Genomic DNA, 20,182 nt, shown 5'->3' with positions numbered 1-20,182 from the left:
GGCCCTCCTACCTCTATGTCTGTTATTCCCCAGTCACATCTTATTACTGCAATATGTAGCACTTATCCTCATGTATCACCCTCCTATTTCCCTATATAGTGTAAGCCTGCGAGCAGGACCCTCCTACCTCTATGTCTGTTATTCCCCAGTCACATCTTATTACTGCAATATGTAGCACTTATCCTCATGTATCACACTCCTATTTCCCTATATAGTGTAAGCCTGCGAGCAGGACCCTCCTACCTCTATGTCTGTTATTCCCCAGTCACATCTTATTACTGCAATATGTAGCACTTATCCTCATGTATCACACTCCTATTTCCCTATACAGTGTAAGCCTGCGAGCAGGGCCCTCCTACCTCTATGTCTGTTATTCCCCAGTCACATCTTATTACTGCAATATGTAGCACTTATCCTCATGTATCACACTCCTATTTCCCTATATAGTGTAAGCCTGAGAGCAGGACCCTCCTACCTCTATGTCTGTTATTCCCCAGTCACATCTTATTACTGCAATATGTAGCACTTATCCTCATGTATCACACTCCTATTTCCCTATAGTGTAAGCCTGCGAGCAGGACCCTCCTACCTCTATGTCTGTTATACCCCAGTCACATCTTATTACTGCAATATGTAGCACTTATCCTCATGTATCACACTCCTATTTCCCTATATAGTGTAATCCTGCGAGCAGGACCCTCCTACTTCTATGTCTGTTATTCCCCAGTCACATCTTATTACTGCAATATGTAGCACTTATCCTCATGTATCACACTCCTATTTCCCTATATAGTGTAAGCCTGCGAGCAGGACCCTCCTACCTCTATGTCTGTTATTCCCCAGTCACATCTTATTACTGCAATATGTAGCACTTATCCTCATGTATCACACTCCTATTTCCCTATATAGTGTAATCCTGCGAGCAGGGCCCTCCTACCTCTATGTCTGTTATTCCCCAGTCACATCTTATTACTGCAATATGTAGCACTTATCCTCATGTATCACACTCCTATTTCCCTATATAGTGTAAGCCTGCGAGCAGGACCCTCCTACCTCTATGTCTGTTATTCCCCAGTCACATCTTATTACTGCAATATGTAGCACTTATCCTCATGTATCACACTCCTATTTCCCTATATAGTGTAAGCCTGCGAGCAGGACCCTCCTACCTCTATGTCTGTTATTCCCCAGTCACATCTTATTACTGCAATATGTAGCACTTATCCTCATGTATCACACTCCTATTTCCCTATACAGTGTAAGCCTGCGAGCAGGGCCCTCCTACCTCTATGTCTGTTATTCCCCAGTCACATCTTATTACTGCAATATGTAGCACTTATCCTCATGTATCACACTCCTATTTCCCTATATAGTGTAAGCCTGAGAGCAGGACCCTCCTACCTCTATGTCTGTTATTCCCCAGTCACATCTTATTACTGCAATATGTAGCACTTATCCTCATGTATCACACTCCTATTTCCCTATAGTGTAAGCCTGCGAGCAGGACCCTCCTACCTTTATGTCTGTTATTCCCCAGTCACATCTTATTACTGCAATATGTAGCACTTATCCTCATGTATCACACTCCTATTTCCCTATAGTGTAATCCTGCGAGCAGGACCCTCCTACCTTTATGTCTGTTATTCCCCAGTCACATCTTATTACTGCAATATGTAGCACTTATCCTCATGTATCACACTCCTATTTCCCTATAGTGTAAGCCTGCGAGCAGGACCCTCCTACCTCTATGTCTGTTATTCCCCAGTCACATCTTATTACTGCAATATGTAGCACTTATCCTCATGTATCACACTCCTATTTCCCTATATAGTGTAATCCTGCGAGCAGGGCCCTCCTACCTCTATGTCTGTTATTCCCCAGTCACATCTTATTACTGCAATATGTAGCACTTATCCTCATGTATCACCCTCCTATTTCCCTATATAGTGTAAGCCTGCGAGCAGGACCCTCCTACCTCTATGTCTGTTATTCCCCAGTCACATCTTATTACTGCAATATGTAGCACTTATCCTCATGTATTACACTCCTATTTCCCTATACAGTGTAATCCTGCGAGCAGGACCCTCCTACCTCTATGTCTGTTATTCCCCAGTCACATCTTATTACTGCAATATGTAGCACTTATCCTCATGTATCACACTCCTATTTCCCTATAGTGTAATCCTGCGAGCAGGACCCTCCTACCTCTATGTCTGTTATTCCCCAGTCACATCTTATTACTGCAATATGTAGCACTTATCCTCATGTATCACACTCCTATTTCCCTATACAGTGTAAGCCTGCGAGCAGAGCAGGGCCCTCCTACCTCTATGTCTGTTATTCCCCAGTCACATCTTATTACTGCAATATGTAGCACTTATCCTCATGTATCACACTCCTATTTCCCTATAGTGTAATCCTGTGAGCAGGACCCTCCTACCTCTATGTCTGTTATTCCCCAGTCACATCTTATTACTGCAATATGTAGCACTTATCCTCATGTATCACACTCCTATTTCCCTATATAGTGTAAGCCTGCGAGCAGGACCCTCCTACCTCTATGTCTGTTATTCCCCAGTCACATCTTATTACTGCAATATGTAGCACTTATCCTCATGTATCACACTCCTATTTCCCTATACAGTGTAAGCCTGCGAGCAGGGCCCTCCTACCTCTATGTCTGTTATTCCCCAGTCACATCTTATTACTGCAATATGTAGCACTTATCCTCATGTATCACACTCCTATTTCCCTATATAGTGTAAGCCTGAGAGCAGGACCCTCCTACCTCTATGTCTGTTATTCCCCAGTCACATCTTATTACTGCAATATGTAGCACTTATCCTCATGTATCACACTCCTATTTCCCTATAGTGTAAGCCTGCGAGCAGGACCCTCCTACCTCTATGTCTGTTATACCCCAGTCACATCTTATTACTGCAATATGTAGCACTTATCCTCATGTATCACCCTCCTATTTCCCTATATAGTGTAATCCTGCGAGCAGGGTCCTCCTACCTCTATGTCTGTTATTCCCCAGTCACATCTTATTACTGCAATATGTAGCACTTATCCTCATGTATCACACTCCTATTTCCCTATATAGTGTAAGCCTGCGAGCAGGGCCCTCCTACCTCTATGTCTGTTATACCCCAGTCACATCTTATTACTGCAATATGTAGCACTTATCCTCATGTATCACACTCCTATTTCCCTATATAGTGTAAGCCTGCGAGCAGGACCCTCCTACCTCTATGTCTGTTATACCCCAGTCACATCTTATTACTGCAATATGTAGCACTTATCCTCATGTATCACACTCCTATTTCCCTATATAGTGTAATCCTGCGAGCAGGACCCTCCTACCTCTATGTCTGTTATTCCCCAGTCACATCTTATTGCTGCAATATGTAGCACTTATTCTCATGTATCACCCTCCTATTTCCCTATATAGTGTAAGCCTGCGAGCAGGGCCCTCCTACCTCTATGTCTGTTATTCCCCAGTCACATCTTATTACTGCAATATGTAGCACTTATCCTCATGTATCACACTCCTATTTCCCTATATAGTGTAAGCCTGCGAGCAGGACCCTACTACCTCTATGTCTGTTATTCCCCAGTCACATCTTATTACTGCAATATGTAGCACTTATCCTCATGTACCACACTCCTATTTCCCTATATAGTGTAAGCCTGCGAGCAGGGCCCTCCTACCTCTATGTCTGTTATTCCCCAGTCACATCTTATTACTGCAATATGTAGCACTTATCCTCATGTATCACACTCCTATTTCCCTATATAGTGTAAGCCTGCGAGCAGGGCCCTCCTACCTCTGTCTGTTATTCCCCAGTCACATCTTATTACTGCAATATGTAGCACTTATCCTCATGTATCACACTCCTATTTCCCTATAGTGTAATCCTGCGAGCAGGACCCTCCTACCTCTATTTCCCTTGCATTACTCACCCGGGTAGAACACGACTTGCTTGCTCTTGCTGGGGAGACAGAGAATAAGACAGTTACGGGGTGACACAGACCTGGTACATAGTTACACAATGTGGGTACCTGGACGTTTTCTTCATTGTGTTCCTCTCTCTCTCTCTCTCTGCTTGACCCAACTTCCTGGTTCCCAGCTAAGAGACGTACCCAGGGGACACCCACCTCTCAGACCCACCCCCGGGACACCCACCTCCCAGACCCACCCCAGGGAGGGGCAGGATTTAGGTTACAGCTGCTTCCTAAATACATTGGACCAGGTGTCACATCACAGAGAGACCTCTCCCACTCTCCTGAGCTGCCTGGAACTGAGCAGGTTAGTTACTGACACCTGGACCCTCCATGCTGGGAGATGGGGGGGAGAGGGAGTCTGGGGGCCGATGCCAGGGCTACAGGGGGTGAGGTCTACAAACAACAACCAAGAACCATGAACTGAAGGCTGCAACACCCCAGGAAGTGACATCATAATCACATCCAACTGATTATACTCTGCAGTCCTGCACTGGTAGATTCTGTGCTGACATAGTGTTACCCTCTCCCCGTGTACATGTGTGCATGCAGGGTACATACTGGCTGCTTCTGCATGTAGCCCACACATAACTCTCAGCATGTTACATCTGCCCCCTGCAGTGCAGCATGGCGTTACCCAGGGGCTCAGTTACTGGCTGCTTCTGCATGTAGCCCACACATGCTGGGCAGCTTTATTCTCACACTGCAATGTAGCTCTGAGCTAGGACACGCCCCTCCCACATCTAACTCTCTGCACATGTTACATCTGCCCCCCTGCAGTGCAGCATGGTGTTTCCCAGGTGCTCAGTTACTGGCTGCTTCTGCATGTAGCCCACACGTGCTGGGCAGCTTTATTCTCACACTGCAATGTAGCTCTGAGCTAGGACATGCCCCTCCCACACCTAACTCTCTGCACATGTTACATCTGCCCCCTGCAGTGCAGCATGGTATTACCCAGGTGCTCAGTTTCTGGCTGCTTCTGCATGTAGCCCACACATGCTGGGCAGCTTTATTCTCACACTGCAATGTAGCTCTGAGCTAGGACACGCCCCTCCCACATCTAACTCTCTGCACATGTTACATCTGCCCCCCTGCAGTGCAGCATGGTGTTTCCCAGGTGCTCAGTTACTGGCTGCTTCTGCATGTAGCCCACACATGCTGGGCAGCTTTATTCTCACACTGCAATGTAGCTCTGAGCTAGGACACGACCCTCCCACACCTAACTCTCTGCACATGTTACATCTGCCCCCTGCAGGGCAGCATGGTGTTACCCAGGTGTTTAGTTACTGGCTGCTTCTGCATGTAGCCCACACCTAACTCTCTGCACATGTTACATCTGCCCCCTGCAGTGTAGCTTGGTGTTACCCAGGTGCTCAGTTACCGGCTGCTTCTGCATGTAGCCCACACCTAACTCTCTGCACATGTTACATCTGCCCCCTGCAGTGCAGCATGGTGTTACCCAGGGGCCCAGTTACTGGCTGCTTCTGCTTGTAGCCCACACATACTGGGCAGATTTATTCTCACACTGCAATGTAGCTCTGAGCTAGGACACGCCCCTCCTACACCTAACTCTGCACATGTTACATCTGCCCCCTGCAGTGCAGCATGGTGTTACCCAGGTGCTCAGTTACTGGCTGCTTCTGCATGTAGCCCACACATGCTGGACAGCCTTATTCTCACACTGTAATGTAGCTCTGAGCTAGGACACGCCCCTCCCACACCTAACACTCTGCACATGTTACATCTGCCCCCCTGCAGCACAGCATGGTGTTACCCAGGTGCCCAGTTACTGGCTTCTTCTGCATGTAGCCCACACATGCTGGACAGCTTTATCCTCACACTGCAATGTAGCTCTGAGCTAGGACATGCCCCTCCCCCACCTAACTCTCTGCACATGTTACATCTGCCCCCTGCAGTGCAGCATGGTGTTACCCGGGTGCTCAGTTACTGGCTGCTTCTGTATGTAGCCCACACATGCTGGGCAGCTTTATTCTCACACTGCAATGTAGCTCTGAGCTAGGACACGCCCCTCCCACACCTAACTCTCTGCACATGTTACATCTGCCCCCTGCAGGGCAGCATGGTGTTACCCAGGTGCTCAGTTACTGGCTGCTTCTGTTTGTAGCCCACACATGCTGGGCAGCTTTATTCTCACACTGCAATGTAGCCCTGAGCTAGGACACGCCCCTCCCACACCTAACTCTCTGCACATGTTACATCTGCCCCCTGCAGTGCAGCATGGTGTTACCCAGGTGTTTAGTTACTGGCTGCTTCTGCATGTAGCCCACACCTAACTCTCTGCACATGTTACATCTGCCCCCTGCAGTGTAGCTTGGTGTTACCCAGGTGCTCAGTTACCGGCTGCTTCTGCATGTAGCCCACACCTAACTCTCTGCACATGTTACATCTGCCCCCTGCAGTGCAGCATGGTGTTACCCAGGTGCCCAGTTACTGGCTGCTTCTGCTTGTAGCCCACACATACTGGGCAGATTTATTCTCACACTGCAATGTAGCTCTGAGCTAGGACACGCCCCTCCTACACCTAACTCTGCACATGTTACATCTGCCCCCTGCAGTGCAGCATGGTGTTACCCAGGTGCCCCGTTACTGGCTGCTTCTGCATGTAGCCCACACATGCTGGACGGCTTTATTCTCACACTGCAATGTAGCTCTGAGCTAGGACACGCCCCTCCCACACCTAACTCTCTGCACATGTTACTTCTGCCCCCTGCAGTGCAGCATGGTGTTACCCAGGTGCCCGGTTACTGGCTGCTTCTGCATGTAGCCCACACATGCTGGGCAGCCTTATTCTCACACTGTAATGTAGCTCTGAGCTAGGACACGCCCCTCCCACACCTAACTCTCTGCACATGTTACTTCTGCCCCCTGCAGTGCAGCATGGTGTTACCCAGGTGCTCAGTTACTGGCTGCTTCTGCATGTAGCCCACACATACTGGACAGCTTTATTCTCACACTGCAATGTAGCTCTGAGCTAGGACATGCCCCTTCCACACCTAACTCCCTGCACATGTTACATCTGCCCCCTGCAGTGCAGCATGGTGTTACCCAGGTGCCCAGTTACTGGCTGCTTCTGTATGTAGCCCACACATGCTGGGCAGCTTTATTCTCACACTGCAATGTAGCTCTGAGCTTGGACACGCCCCTCCCAAATCTAACTCCCTGCACATGTTACATTTGCCCCCTGCAGTGCAGCATGGTGTTACCCAGGTGCCCAGTTACTGGCTGCTTCTGCATGTAGCCCACACATGCTGGGCAGATTTATTCTCACACTGTAATGTAGCACTGAGCTAGGACACGCCCCTCCCACACAACTCTCTGCACATGTTACATCTGCCCCTCTGCAGTGCAGCATTGTGTTACCCTGGTGCTCAGTTACTGGCTGCTTCTGCATGTAGCCCACACCAGTAGCGCACGCAGGGGGGGTTTCTGGGTACCCAGAACCCCCCCCCCCCAGGAGTCTAAGGACCCTAGGCTGAAAGCTGAGGGTCCCCTCTTTCCATGGGTACAACATTTTTAAAAATCGGCCCTTGGGAACCAGAGATATCTGACTTCAAAGCAGTGGTCCCCATCCAAGCCTGTTAATTGCTGTTCCCAGTCAGATATTTCAGGTTCTCTCTGACTTAGAGTTTTTCTGAGGTATATTCCAAAAGCTGGGACTCTCCCCCATTGGTGGACACTAGCAGCTTGTCTCTACTGTTCCCAGAACCAGAGATATCAGCCTTCCAGCAGCTGGTTACTGCTCCAGCTCCACACACCTGGTATGTAGTATTATATACTTGTTGGCAGATTGCTCTGCCTCCTGAACTCTGATCACCTAGTCCCCAATACCATTTGGTAGGTGGGATCCTCTAGTTATTAATTCCATTAAAATCTAAGAAATCTATTTCTGGGAACTGGAGATATCTGCAGTCAAGCAAGCTGTCCTCCCACCAGAAAATTATGGATAATAAGCCCACTCCACTATACACCCCTCCTCTGCATATTAAACATCCTCTACCACCCTGGAAGTTATGTATCAGGGCCCCTTCATTCAGCCCAATGCCCCCTTCTCCCACCCCATCTCCCACCATCTGTACAGTAAAGGGGTAATTAGTGGAAATTACTGATCCAGGCCCTACATGCTGAGCGATTGATATAATACCCCCTACCACCCGCGGGACATCAAAGCTTCCCCCACCCCTACCGCTGGAGGATAGGTAGGGGCCCCAATACATTGCTATGCCCAGGGGTCTACACTGCTGTTGCTGCCCCTGTAAGTGTGTGTATATATATATATATATATATATATATATATATATATATATATTTATCTTATTATTATTTATATACATTTGGTCTATCTATAATACTTTAACTGTCCCGGCATATACTGGGTCACCTAAGTGTCCGTCTCCGTGCTTTGCTCCGCCCCTCTGGAAACCCCCTTCTGAAAATCCTGCGTTTGCCACTGCACACATACTGGGCAGCTTTATTCTCACACTGTAATGTAGCTCTGAACTAGGACACGCCCCTCCCACACCTAACTCTCTGCACATGTTACATCTGCCCTCCTGCAGTGCAGCATGGTGTTACCCAGGTGCCCAGTTACTGGCTGCTTCTGCATGTAGCCCGCACCTGCTGGGCAGCTTTATTCTCACACTGCAATGTAGCTCTGAGCTAGGACATGCCCCTCCCACATCTAACTCCCTGCACATGTTACATCTGCCCCCTGCAGTGCAGCATGGTATTACCCAGGTGCCCAGTTACTGGCTGCTTCTGCATGTAGCCCACACATGCTGGGCAGCTTTATTCTCACACTGCAATGTAGCTCTGAGCTAGGACATGCCCCTCCCACATCTAACTTACTGCACATGTTACATCTGCCCCCTGCAGTGCAGCATGGTATTACCCAGGTGCTCAGTTACTGGCTGCTTCTGCATGTAGTCCACACATGCTGGGCAGCCTTATTCTCACACTGCAATGTAGCTCTGAGCTAGGACATGCCCCTCCCACATCTAACTCCCTGCACATGTTACTTCTGCCCCCTGCAGTGCAGCATGGTGTTACCCAGGTGCTCAGTTACTGGCTGCTTCTGCATGTAGCCCACACATGCTGGCAGCTGTATTCTCACCCTGCAATGTAGCTCTGAGCTAGGACACGCCCCTCTCATACCTAACTCTCTGCACATGTTACATCTGCCCCCTGCAGTGCAGCATGGTGTTACCCAGGTGCTCAGGTACTGGCTGCTTCTGCATGTAGCCCACACATGCTGGGCAGCTTTATTCTCACACTGTAATGTAGCTCTGAACTAGGACACGCCCCTCCCACATCTAACTCGCTGCACATGTTACATCTGCCCCCCTGCAGCACAGCATGGTGTTACCCAGGTGCCCAGTTACTGGCTGCTTCTGCATGTAGCCCACACGTGCTGGACAGTTTTATTCTCACACTGTAATGTAGCTCTGAGCTTGGACACGCCCCTCCCACATCTAACTCGCTGCACATGTTACATCTGCCCCCTGCAGTGCAGCATGGTGTTACCCAGGTGCCCAGTTACTGGCTGCTTCTGCATGTAGCCCACACATGCTGGGGAGCCTTATTCTCACACTGCAATGTAGCTCTGAGCTAGAACATGCCCCTCCCACACCTAACTCTCTGCACATGTTACATCTGCCCCCTGCAGGGCAGCATGGTGTTACCCAGGTGCTCAGTTACTGGCTGCTTCTGCATGTAGCCCACACCCGCTGGGCAGCTTTATTCTCACACTGCAATGTAGCTCTGAACTAGGACACGCCCCTCCCACACCTTACTCTGCACATGTTACATCTGCCCCCTGCAGTGCAGCATGGTGTTACCCAGGTGTAGGTATATCACTATGTGCCTGTCACTTACCCATCTCTCCTGCTGCCTGTAGATAACAGCACTCGGCTCCTGGCGTCTGAGATATCTCGCTTCACAAAGGAGAGGCGCTCTGGGGAGTGTGAGCGACGCAGGCTGTGGGGAGAATCAGACACACGCTGCTCAGCAAAAGAAGACTCACCACTCCCAGCTAAAATGCTGCAAAATGACCCAACGTTTCCTTTGTGCAGCCCTAAAGAAAGATAAGGATTAACCCCTTGAGTGGTATGCATGGAAATGTTCCGGGCTGAGCTGTGCTGTTGCAGAGAATTTCCGGGCATACTACTAAGATGAAGATGGCACCACTGGTGCATCACCTGTCCAGGCACCCCCCCAGCGGCCACTCTCCCCTGCCACCACTCCCCCTCACCTTTCAGCTCCGGTGATCATACGCCGGAGCTCCGCTGCAGGCAGCTGACATCCGGTAATGTCCCGCCCCGGATGTCCGTCATGCCCGCATTAGCCTGAGAACGCCCCGCCTTCTCATGGGAGTGCCCATATGCTAATGACCCCGCGCATACGCATTCATAAAACATCGGTCCCGTGCGAATACATAAGGGCTTGCGAATGGGCCGGAATAAGGTCCATTGTATGTGTGTGCCGACAGGAGTGAGTGCCGGCAGGTGTGAGTGCCGACAGGTGTGAGTGCCGACAGGAGCGTGTGCCGAAAGTAGCGTGTGCCGACAGGAGCGTGTGCCGACAGGAGTGTGTGTGCCGACAGGTCTGTGTGCCGACATGAGTGATTGCCGACAGGACTGTGTGCCAACAGGAGTGTGTGCCGACAGGTCTGTGTGCCGACAGGAGCGTGTGCCGACAGGAGTGTGAGTGCCAACAGGAGTGTGAGTGCCGACAGGAGTGTGAGTGCCGACAGGAGTGTGAGTGCCGACAGGAGTGTGTGTGCCGACAGGAGTGAGTGCCAGCAGGATTGTGTGCCGACAAGATTGTGTGTCGACAGGAGTGATTAAGAACAGCAGTGAGTATGTGAGTAAAGAGAGGAATATGTGAGTGTGTGTGGGTACAGACAGGAGTGAGTGTGTGGGTACAGACAGGAGTGAGTGTGTGGGTACAGACAGGAGTGAGTGTGTGGGTACAGACAGTAGTGAGTGTGTGAGTACTGATAGCAGTGAGTGTGTGTGAGTACAGACAGGAGTGAGTGTGTGAGTACCGATAGGAGTGAGTGTGTGTGAGTACAGGCAGGAATGGGTGTGTGAGTACAGACAGGAGTGGATATAGAGTGGAGTGGGTGTGTGTGAGTACAGACAGGAGCGAGTGTGCATAACTACAGACAGTAGTGGGTGTGTGAGTACAGATAAGAGTGAGTGTGCGTGAGTACAGACAGGAGTGAGTACAGACAGGAGTGGGTGTGTGAGTACAGACAGGAATAGATGTATGAGTACAGACAGGAATGGGTGTATGAGTACAGACAGGAGTGAGTGTGTGTGAGTACAGACAGGAGTGAGTGTGTGTGAGTACAGACAGGAGTGAGTGTGTGTGAGTACAAACAGGAGTGTGTGTGTGTGTGTGTGTGTGAGTACAGACAGGAGTGAGTGAGTGTGTGTGTGAGAACAGACAGGAGTGAGTGAGTGTGTGTGTGTGTGAGTACAGACAGGAGTGAGTGTGTGTGTGTGTGAGTACAGACAGGAGTGAGTGTGTGTGTGTGTGAGTACAGACAGGAGCGAGTGTGCATGAGTACAGACAGCAGTGGGTGTGTGAGTACAGATAAGCGTGAGTGTGTGTGAGTACAGGCAGGAATGGGTGTGTGAGTACAGACAGGAGTGGATATAGAGTGGAGTGGGTGTGTGTGAGTACAGACAGGAGCGGGTGTGTGAGTACAGATAAGAGTGAGTGTGCGTGAGTACAGACAGGAGTGGGTGTTGTGTGAGTACAGATAAGAGTGAGTGTGCGTGAGTACAGACAGGAGTGAGTACAGACAGGAGTGGGTGTGTGAGTACAGACAGGAATGGGTGTATGAGTACAGACAGGAATGGGTGTATGAGTACAGACAGGAGTGAGTGTGTGTGAGTACAGACAGGAGTGAGTGTGTGTGAGTACAGACAGGAGTGAGTGTGTGTGTGAGTATAGACAGGAGTGTGTGTGTGTGTGTGTGTGTGTGTGTGTGTGTGTGAGTACAGACAGGAGTGTGTGTGTGTGTGTGTGAGTACAGACAGGAGTGTGTGTGTGAGAGAGAGAGTACAGACAGGAGTGTGTGTGTGTGTGTGTACAGACAGGAGTGTGTGTGTGTGAGTACAGACAGGAGTGAGTGTGTGTGTGTGTGTGTGTGTGAGTACAGACAGGAGTGTGTGTGTGTGTGTGTGTGTGTGTGTGTGTGAGAGAGAGTACAGACAGGAGTGTGTGTGTGTGTGTGTGTGTGTGTGTGTACAGACAGGAGTGAGTGTGTGTGTGTGTGTGAGTACAGACAGGAGTGAGTGTGTGTGTGAGTACAGACAGGAGTGAGTGTGTGTGAGTACAGACAGGAGTGAGTGTGTGTTAGTACAGACAGGAGTGTGTGTGTGTGTGTGTGTGTGTGTGTGTGTGTGTGTGTAAGTACAGACAGGAGTGGGTGTGTGAGTACAGACAGGAGTGGGTGTGTGAGTACAGATAAGAGTGAGTGTGCGTGAGTACAGACAGGAGTGAGTACAGACAGGAGTGGGTGTGTGAGTACAGACAAGAATGGGTGTATGAGTACAGACAGGAGTGAGTGTGTGTGAGTACAGACAGGAGTGTGTGTGTGAGTACAGACAGGAGTGAGTGTGTGTGTGTGAGTACAGACAGGAGTGTGTGTGTGTGTGTGTGTGTGTGTGTGTGTGTGAGTACAGACAGGAGTGTGTGTGTGTGAGTACAGACAGGAGTGTGTGTGTGTGTGTGTGTGTGTGAGAGTACAGACAGGAGTGATTGTGTGAGTACAGAAAGCAGTGGGTGTATGAGTACAGACAGGAGTGAGTGTGTGTGAGTACAGACAGGAGTGAGTGTGTGTGAGTACAGACAGGAGTGAGTGTGTGTGTGAGTACAGACAGGAGTGTGTGTGTGAGTACAGACAGGAGTGATTGTGTGAGTACAGAAAGCAGTGGGTGTATGAGTACAGACAGGAGTGAGTGTGTGTGAGTACAGACAGGAGTGAGTACAGAGATGAGTGAGTGTTAATAGAGACAGGAGTGTGTGTGAGTACAGACAGAAGTGAGTGTGTGAATATGTGAGTACTGACAGTAATGGGTGAATATTTGAGTACATAGATGAGTGAGTGTTTGTTAGTAGAGACAGGAGTGAGTGCGTGTGAGTACAGACAGGAGTGAGTACAGAGATGAGTGAGTGTTAATAGAGACAGGAGTGTGTGGGTATAGACAGGAGTGAGTGTGTGAATATGTGAGTACTGACAGGAATGGGTGAATATGTGAGTACAGAGATGAGTGAGTGTATGAATATGTGAGTACAGAGATGAGTTAGTGTGTGGGTATAGACAGGAGTGAGTGTGTGAATATGTGAGTACAGAGATGAGTGAGTGTGTGAATATGTGAATACAGAGATGAGTGAGTGTGTGAATATGTGAGTACAGAGATGAGTTAGTGTGTGGGTATAGACAGGAGTGAGTGTGTGAATATGTGAGTACAGAGATGAGTGAGTGTGTGAATATGTGAGTACAGAGATGAGTGAGTGTGTGAATATGTGAGTACAGAGATGAGTGAGTGTGTGAATATGTGAGTACAGAGATGAGTGAGTGTGTGAATATGTGAGTACAGAGATGAGTGAGTGTGTGAATATGTGAGTACAGAGATGAGTGAGTGTGTGAATATGTGAGTACAGAGATGAGTGAGTGTGTGAATATGTGAGTACAGAGATGAGTGAGTGTGTGACTATGGCCCTTATTCTGATTGATGCGGACTTTACCGCGTTCTTACGGATCGCGTCTTTACGGCGTCTGCGCATGCGTGGAGAACGCTACGCGCATGTGCCACGCCTTGACTCGGTACCAGTTCGGACAAAGCCCGTCCAAAACTGGTCACCGCAATCAGTCGGGAAATAGGGGCGTATTATGGGCGTCATGCGGAATGACACATGGGCGTAGTTTCAAAGTGGGCAAAACGGGGCGGAAATATGGGCGGACACGGGGGAGTACACTTATGTTGGGGGGCGTACATTCGGAAACCACTCCGAATGCACGCGAGCAAAAAGGGCTGAAATGTGCGGTGTCCACAAGTGTACTATTGCTTTGCGGACACCACTCGTTCATGCGGTAGGCGAACGTACGCCTAATGACTACAACCATTAACACCTGAACCCAATACAATCTACTCCTTTACTCATTACTCACTAATAGGACGCTTGTCAGTGCTTTAATTGAAACCATTGCTGCTTCAAGGAAACCTTAGTAATCCCCCACATATGCTGTACTTGTCACACACTTTAAAACTGCTAACAATGGACATGACTGAATATTAATACTAGCAATACAGAAGATATATAATAGTGGGTTGTTTGGCGTAAATCCTCCGCTTACGTGCGGTAGCACCGCTTGGCTCCCGTTCGGATGCGGTATTCCCGAGCATACTCTGTAATACTCTGTAATACCGTGCCGAATCGGAGTGTTTCTCCCGCACACGCATGGTTTGTATGTCGTCCGTAAACACGCCCTGTTCTTAAAGAGTGAGTCCGTCCGAATGCGGAGGACACGTGGGCGTTTCTACGGACGATGGCCGCACGCGGCAAAACACCGTGGCGTGCGGACCGCTCCGTAAGAATGCGGGAATATCCGCACAGATCAGAATAAGGGCCTATGTGAGTACAGAGATGAGTGAGTGTGTGAATATGTGAGTACAGAGATGAGTGAGTGTGTGAATATGTGAGTACAGAGATGATTGAGTACAGAGAGGTGTCAGAGTTTCATCATATTAGCAAATACATCTGTGTTAGCTGCGCTCCCCGTGTGATCCGTACCTTTTAGAAAAGACGGCAGTTCCCCCTTTCTTAGGGGACGATGGCGAGGTAGACATGCCACTCCTCCTGCGCGAGGGGACACCATTTTGCGATGCACGAGGTGGAGGCTTAACGATATGGACCCCTGAAAATATATACTGAAATGTCCATGAATGTGTCTGTCACCCAGAAATGCCACCTGTCACCCTGTCTGCGACCACGTCACCCAGAAATGCCACCATGTCACCCTGTCTGCGACCACGTCACCCAGAAATGCCACCCTGTCACCCTGACTGCGACCACGTCACCCAGCAATGCCACTACGTCACCCTGTCTGCGAGCATGCCACCCTGTCTGCGACCACGTCACCCACAAATGCCACCATGTCACCCTGTCTGCGAGCATGCCACCGTCTGCGACCACGTCACCCAGCAATGCCACCAGGTCACCCTGTCTGCGAGCATGCCACCGTCTGAGACCACATCACCCACAAATGCCACCCTGTCACCCTGACTGCGACCACGTCACCCAGCAATGCCACCAGGTCCCCCTATGCCAGACGCTGTGCTGCGTTATAGAGCACCAATATAATGTCATGTTGGTGTCTGACTGAGATTCGGGACCTTACATGGACCGATAAGTACGGGCCCCCCGGCAGTATGTAATAAGTGGGTTACTGACGGCTGTTCTGGGGAGTCTGCATAGAAGGAAACAAGGCAATATTTGGTGTGTGGAGAGGGGGGGGGGGGACCACACAAAAGTAGTTAGGTCTACCCATAAAGATTCCTGTGATGGTGACAAACCACCCAATGACAGAGGATTGGGCAGAGGAGGTGTCACCACTTCGTCATTTTGGGGGCTCCTGGCTCCTCCTCCTGCGCGCATACTCTGCCCCGCCCCCCAGGACTCTGCCAGATGACGGTAGGGCAGGGTCCAGTCAGAGTGACAATCGGGGGAATGCTTCCAGCTCAGGGTTGGTTGTCTTTGGGGAGTAGGATCCTAATTTGGGTGTTTCCTTAGGATTCCAGCCCTCCTGGACTGGCCAGTAGGTTCCATGATCGGGTAGCCTTCTAAGCCACCAGAAGGAAGGACAAGTACGCTGCATTATCTCCGGACCCCCAGACCACCCTCCGGTGTGGGGCTGAAATTACACTACTTGTGTCTTTTTGTATCATTTTAACCCCGCTTCCTCTTCGTAAGACGCCAGAGTCTCTCCCAGCCCCCAAAGTGCACGTCTTTGTCTCCTCTTCAGGCTTCTCCCGGTATGTTCCAGCCCAGTGCTGACCAGTTTGGAACGGGGGACCCCACATTGTGTGTCCCGCTGCTGTGGCCAATCATAAATATCAAATCAGATAAATAGCGGACAGCATCCCCACCAATAGCTGCGTCAGTGGGAGGGCTCAAGCTGCACTCAGCCAATCAATAGCAGCTGCCAACTGTCAATGCCATCCAAAGATGACTGCACTCCCGGAAGTGACCCGCCCCCTGGTGACTGAAACAGACATATTGCTGACGCCCCCCTGCCCCGCCTCCGGCTGAGAGCTGCATGTGGCTGGATGTGTGAATGTGTGGTCGTCCCCCCCCCCCCCCCCCCTCCCCCGGCGAGCACCTTACCCTGCCGCCCCCGCAGGGGATCTCCACGCTCCTCACATACGCGCAGCCTCCGCAGGGCATCGCTCAGAGCAGCCCTCAGCACCTGCATCTCATCCTCCTGCAGCTGAAGCCTCTGCTCCAGGTTGGAGATCCGGTCATCTGTGTCCATCGCGCTGGGGCCCGAGAGGCCATCATCTGGGGGAATTGATGCCATTATGTGAGGGTGCTAATTATCTCCTGCAGTCCTAGAGGTGCCATCGTCTGCCTCCCCTCCTCCCCCTGTACCCGGGAGTACCAGGTGTGGCCTCCCTTTCCGTCCATCCTATACAGGGCATTCATAGTGTGGTGCTGGCCCCATGTACCACCGCCCTGCCTTCATCTCCTGACATCCACCGCGGCCTCACAGGAACCGCATCCAGCGTGGTGTCCTCCGGGGGCCGACAGATGGACAATGGGTCTATATACTGTCTATATACTATATATATATATATATATATATATATATATATATACACACACACACATATATATACTGCCTGGCCAGCGTGGTGTCCTCCGGGGCCGACAGATGGACAGTGGGTCTATATACTGTCTATATACTATATCTATATACACACACACATATATATACTGCCTGGCCAGCGTGGTGTCCTCCGGGGCCGACAGATGGACAATTGGTCTATATACTGTATATATATATATATATATATATATATATATATATACACACACACACATATATATACTGCCTGGCCAGCGTGGTGTCCTCCGGGGCCGACAGATGGACAATGGGTCTATATACTGTATATATATATACATGCACACACATATATATACTGCCTGGCCAGCGTGGTGTCCTCCGGGGCCGACAGATGGACAGTGGGTCTATATACTGTCTATATAATATATATATATACACACACACACATATATATACTGCCTGGCCAGCGTGGTGTCCTACAGGGGCCCGACAGATGGACAATTGGTCTATATACTGTGTATATATATATATATATATATATATACACGCACACACATATATATATATATATATATATATATATATATATATACTGCCTGGCCAGCGTGGTGTCCTACAGGGGCCCGACAGATGGACAATTGGACTATATACTGTATATATATATATATACAGTATATCAAACATTGATGTGATAGCCATGTGTATTGTAGCCATTTCGAGCGATAGTGTTAGGACCTGCAGAAAAGTGGGGTACCGGGAAGGGGGCTGCAGGCTTAAATGCATTGATCAATTCATGAACCAAATCTCCACTATTTTCTATCAGTTAATTTAGTGTGTGCAGAGCCCTTACAAAGTCTGTTTAAATAATGTGGTCGCAAGCCATAGGGCACCCCAAAACTAGGAAAGGTGAGTGCCGATGTTTAGTGTGTGTGTATATATATATATGTATGTATATATATATATATATATATATATATATATATATATATATATATATATATATATATATATATACTGCCTGGCCAGCGTGGTGTCCTCCGGGGCCTGAAATACAGACAATGGGTCTATATACTGTAAATATACACATGCACATATATATATATATATATATATATATATATATATATATATATTGCCTGGCCAGTGCGGTGTTGTACAGGGGCCCGACAGACATAAAATGGGTCTACACACACACATATTTATATTCGGCCTGGCCAGCGTGGTGTCCTCCGGGGCCCGACAGATGGACAATGGGTCTACAGGTATATACTATATATATCTATATATATATATACACACACACACATATATATACTGCCTGGCCGGCGTGGGGTCCTACAGGGGCCCGACAGACATACAATGGGTCCACACACACATATATTTATATTCGGCCTGGCCTGCGTGGGGTCCTCCGGGGGCCCGTCAGATGGACAATGGGTCTATATACTGTATGGATATATATATATATATACTGCCTGACCAACGTGGTGTCCTACAGGGGTCCGACAGACAGACAATGGGCCTGCATACTGTATATACACAAGTGTGTGTATATATATATATATATATATATGCTGCATGACCGACACGGCGGGGGACACTCACCGTTACAATACTGCAGCAGCGAGCTGGTGTCATAGACGGAGCTGCCGCCGGCCCCGGACTCGGACATCTCTCCGTGCTGTGGGAATCTGTATTTTCTTTCTATCGTCCTTCTGTTTTCTGCCTTTCTCTGTTCTCACATCCCTCCTTCTCTATCCCGTCACCATGGTAACTGCTTCTACCAGCATCTTCTGGTCCCCCCCCAATTCCATCACTGAGACCACACCTCTGTATATAACAGTGGGGTGATTGTCACTCACATCCCTCTGATACACACACACCAGCTGCTGTACATACATATAATTACTGCTTTCTGTGTCTGGAACATGAAGGGTCTCACTGTTCTCCTGGGGATATATCTGAGGACTCATGTGATGCTTAATGTAGAAATACCTGAGGGGTGCTCTGAGAATAGCCTGGGAGTGCACAGTACAACTTCTCCTGATCTGTATGCAGAGCTCAGTACCTCATTGTCTCCTCTTCTGTATGTATAATACACAGTACCACTCCCCACGTTCTGCACATAGCTCTCAGTATCTCCTCTCAGTATCTCCCCTGCTGTATGTATAGGTAATACACAGTATCACTCCCTACATTCTGCACATAGCTGTCTGTATCTCCTCTCAGTGTCTCTCCTTCTGTATGTATAGGTAATACACAGTACCACTCCCTACGTTCTGCACATAGCTCTCAGTATCTCCTCTCAGTATCTCCCCTGCTGTATGTATAGGTAATACACAGTATCACTGCCTACGTTCTGCACATAGCTCTCAGTATCTCCTCTCAGTATCTCTCCTGCTGTATAGGTAATACACAGTACCACTCCCTGCGTTCTGCACATAGCTCTCAGTATCTCCTCTCAGTGTCTCTCCTGCTGTATGTATAGGTAGTACACAGTACCACTCCCTACATTCTGCACTTAGCTCTCAGTATCTCCTCTCAGTATCTCTCCTGCTGTATGTATAGGTAATACACAGTACCACTCCCTACATTCTGCACATAGCTCTCAGTATCTCCTCTCAGTGGCTCTCCTTCTGTATGTATAGGTAATACACAGTACCACTCCCTACGTTCTGCACATAGCTCTCAGTATCTCCTCTCAGTGTCTCTCCTGCTGTATGTATAGGTAATACACAGTACCACTCCCTGCGTTCTGCACATAGCTCTCTGTATCTCCTCTCAGTATCTCTCCTGCTGTATGTATAGGTAATACACAGTATCACTCTCTACGTTCTGCACTTAGCTCTCAGTATCTCCTCTCAGTGTCTCTCCTGCTGTATGTATGTATAGGTAATACACAGTATCACTCCCTACGTTCTGCACATAGCTCTCAGTATCTCCTCTCAGTGTCTCTCCTGCTGTATATATAGGTAATACACAGTACCACTCCCTGCATTCTGCACATAGCTCTCAGTATCTCCTCTCAGTATCTCCCCTGCTGTATGTATAGGTAATACACAGTACCACTCCCTGCATTCTGCACATAGCACTCAGTATCTCTCCTGCTGTATGTATAGGTAATACACAGTACCACTCCCAGCGTTCTGCACATAGCTCTCAGTATCTCCTCTCAGTATCTCTCCTGCTGTATGTATAGGTAATACACAGTACCACTCCCAGCGTTCTGCACATAGCTCTCAGTATCTCCTCTCAGTATCTCTCCTGCTGTATGTATAGGTAATACACAGTATCACT

General features: G+C 49.1%; 1 protein-coding gene across 2 annotated transcripts in view; it reads right to left on the bottom strand.

The window, feature by feature from the left end:
* The window catches only part of EML2 (EMAP like 2), a 69,027-nt gene extending 50,199 nt beyond the window's left edge, over window positions 1-18,828 (bottom strand). The window contains exons 1-5 of one of the 2 annotated variants that reach the window (XM_083160410.1): window positions 18,491-18,828; window positions 16,426-16,599; window positions 14,833-14,956; window positions 9,898-9,999; window positions 3,967-3,995 (exon numbers count right to left, since the gene is read on the bottom strand). In XM_083160410.1, coding sequence (XP_083016536.1) covers window positions 3,967-3,995; window positions 9,898-9,999; window positions 14,833-14,956; window positions 16,426-16,599; window positions 18,491-18,557 — 496 coding nt within the window. In that variant the 5' untranslated portion in view covers window positions 18,558-18,828. Of the gene's footprint in view, window positions 1-3,966; window positions 3,996-4,065; window positions 4,187-9,897; window positions 10,000-14,832; window positions 14,957-16,425; window positions 16,600-18,490 lie in introns of those variants that run through there. The other variant, XM_083160411.1, reaches the window with a different exon arrangement.
* Between the last annotated feature and the right edge of the window lie 1,354 nt (window positions 18,829-20,182).

Source organism: Crinia signifera, chromosome 9 (assembly GCF_055691185.1).
Source record: "Crinia signifera chromosome 9, ASM5569118v1, whole genome shotgun sequence".
Lineage (NCBI taxonomy): Eukaryota > Metazoa > Chordata > Amphibia > Anura > Myobatrachidae > Crinia > Crinia signifera.
This window is presented reverse-complemented; position numbering and strand designations above follow the sequence as displayed.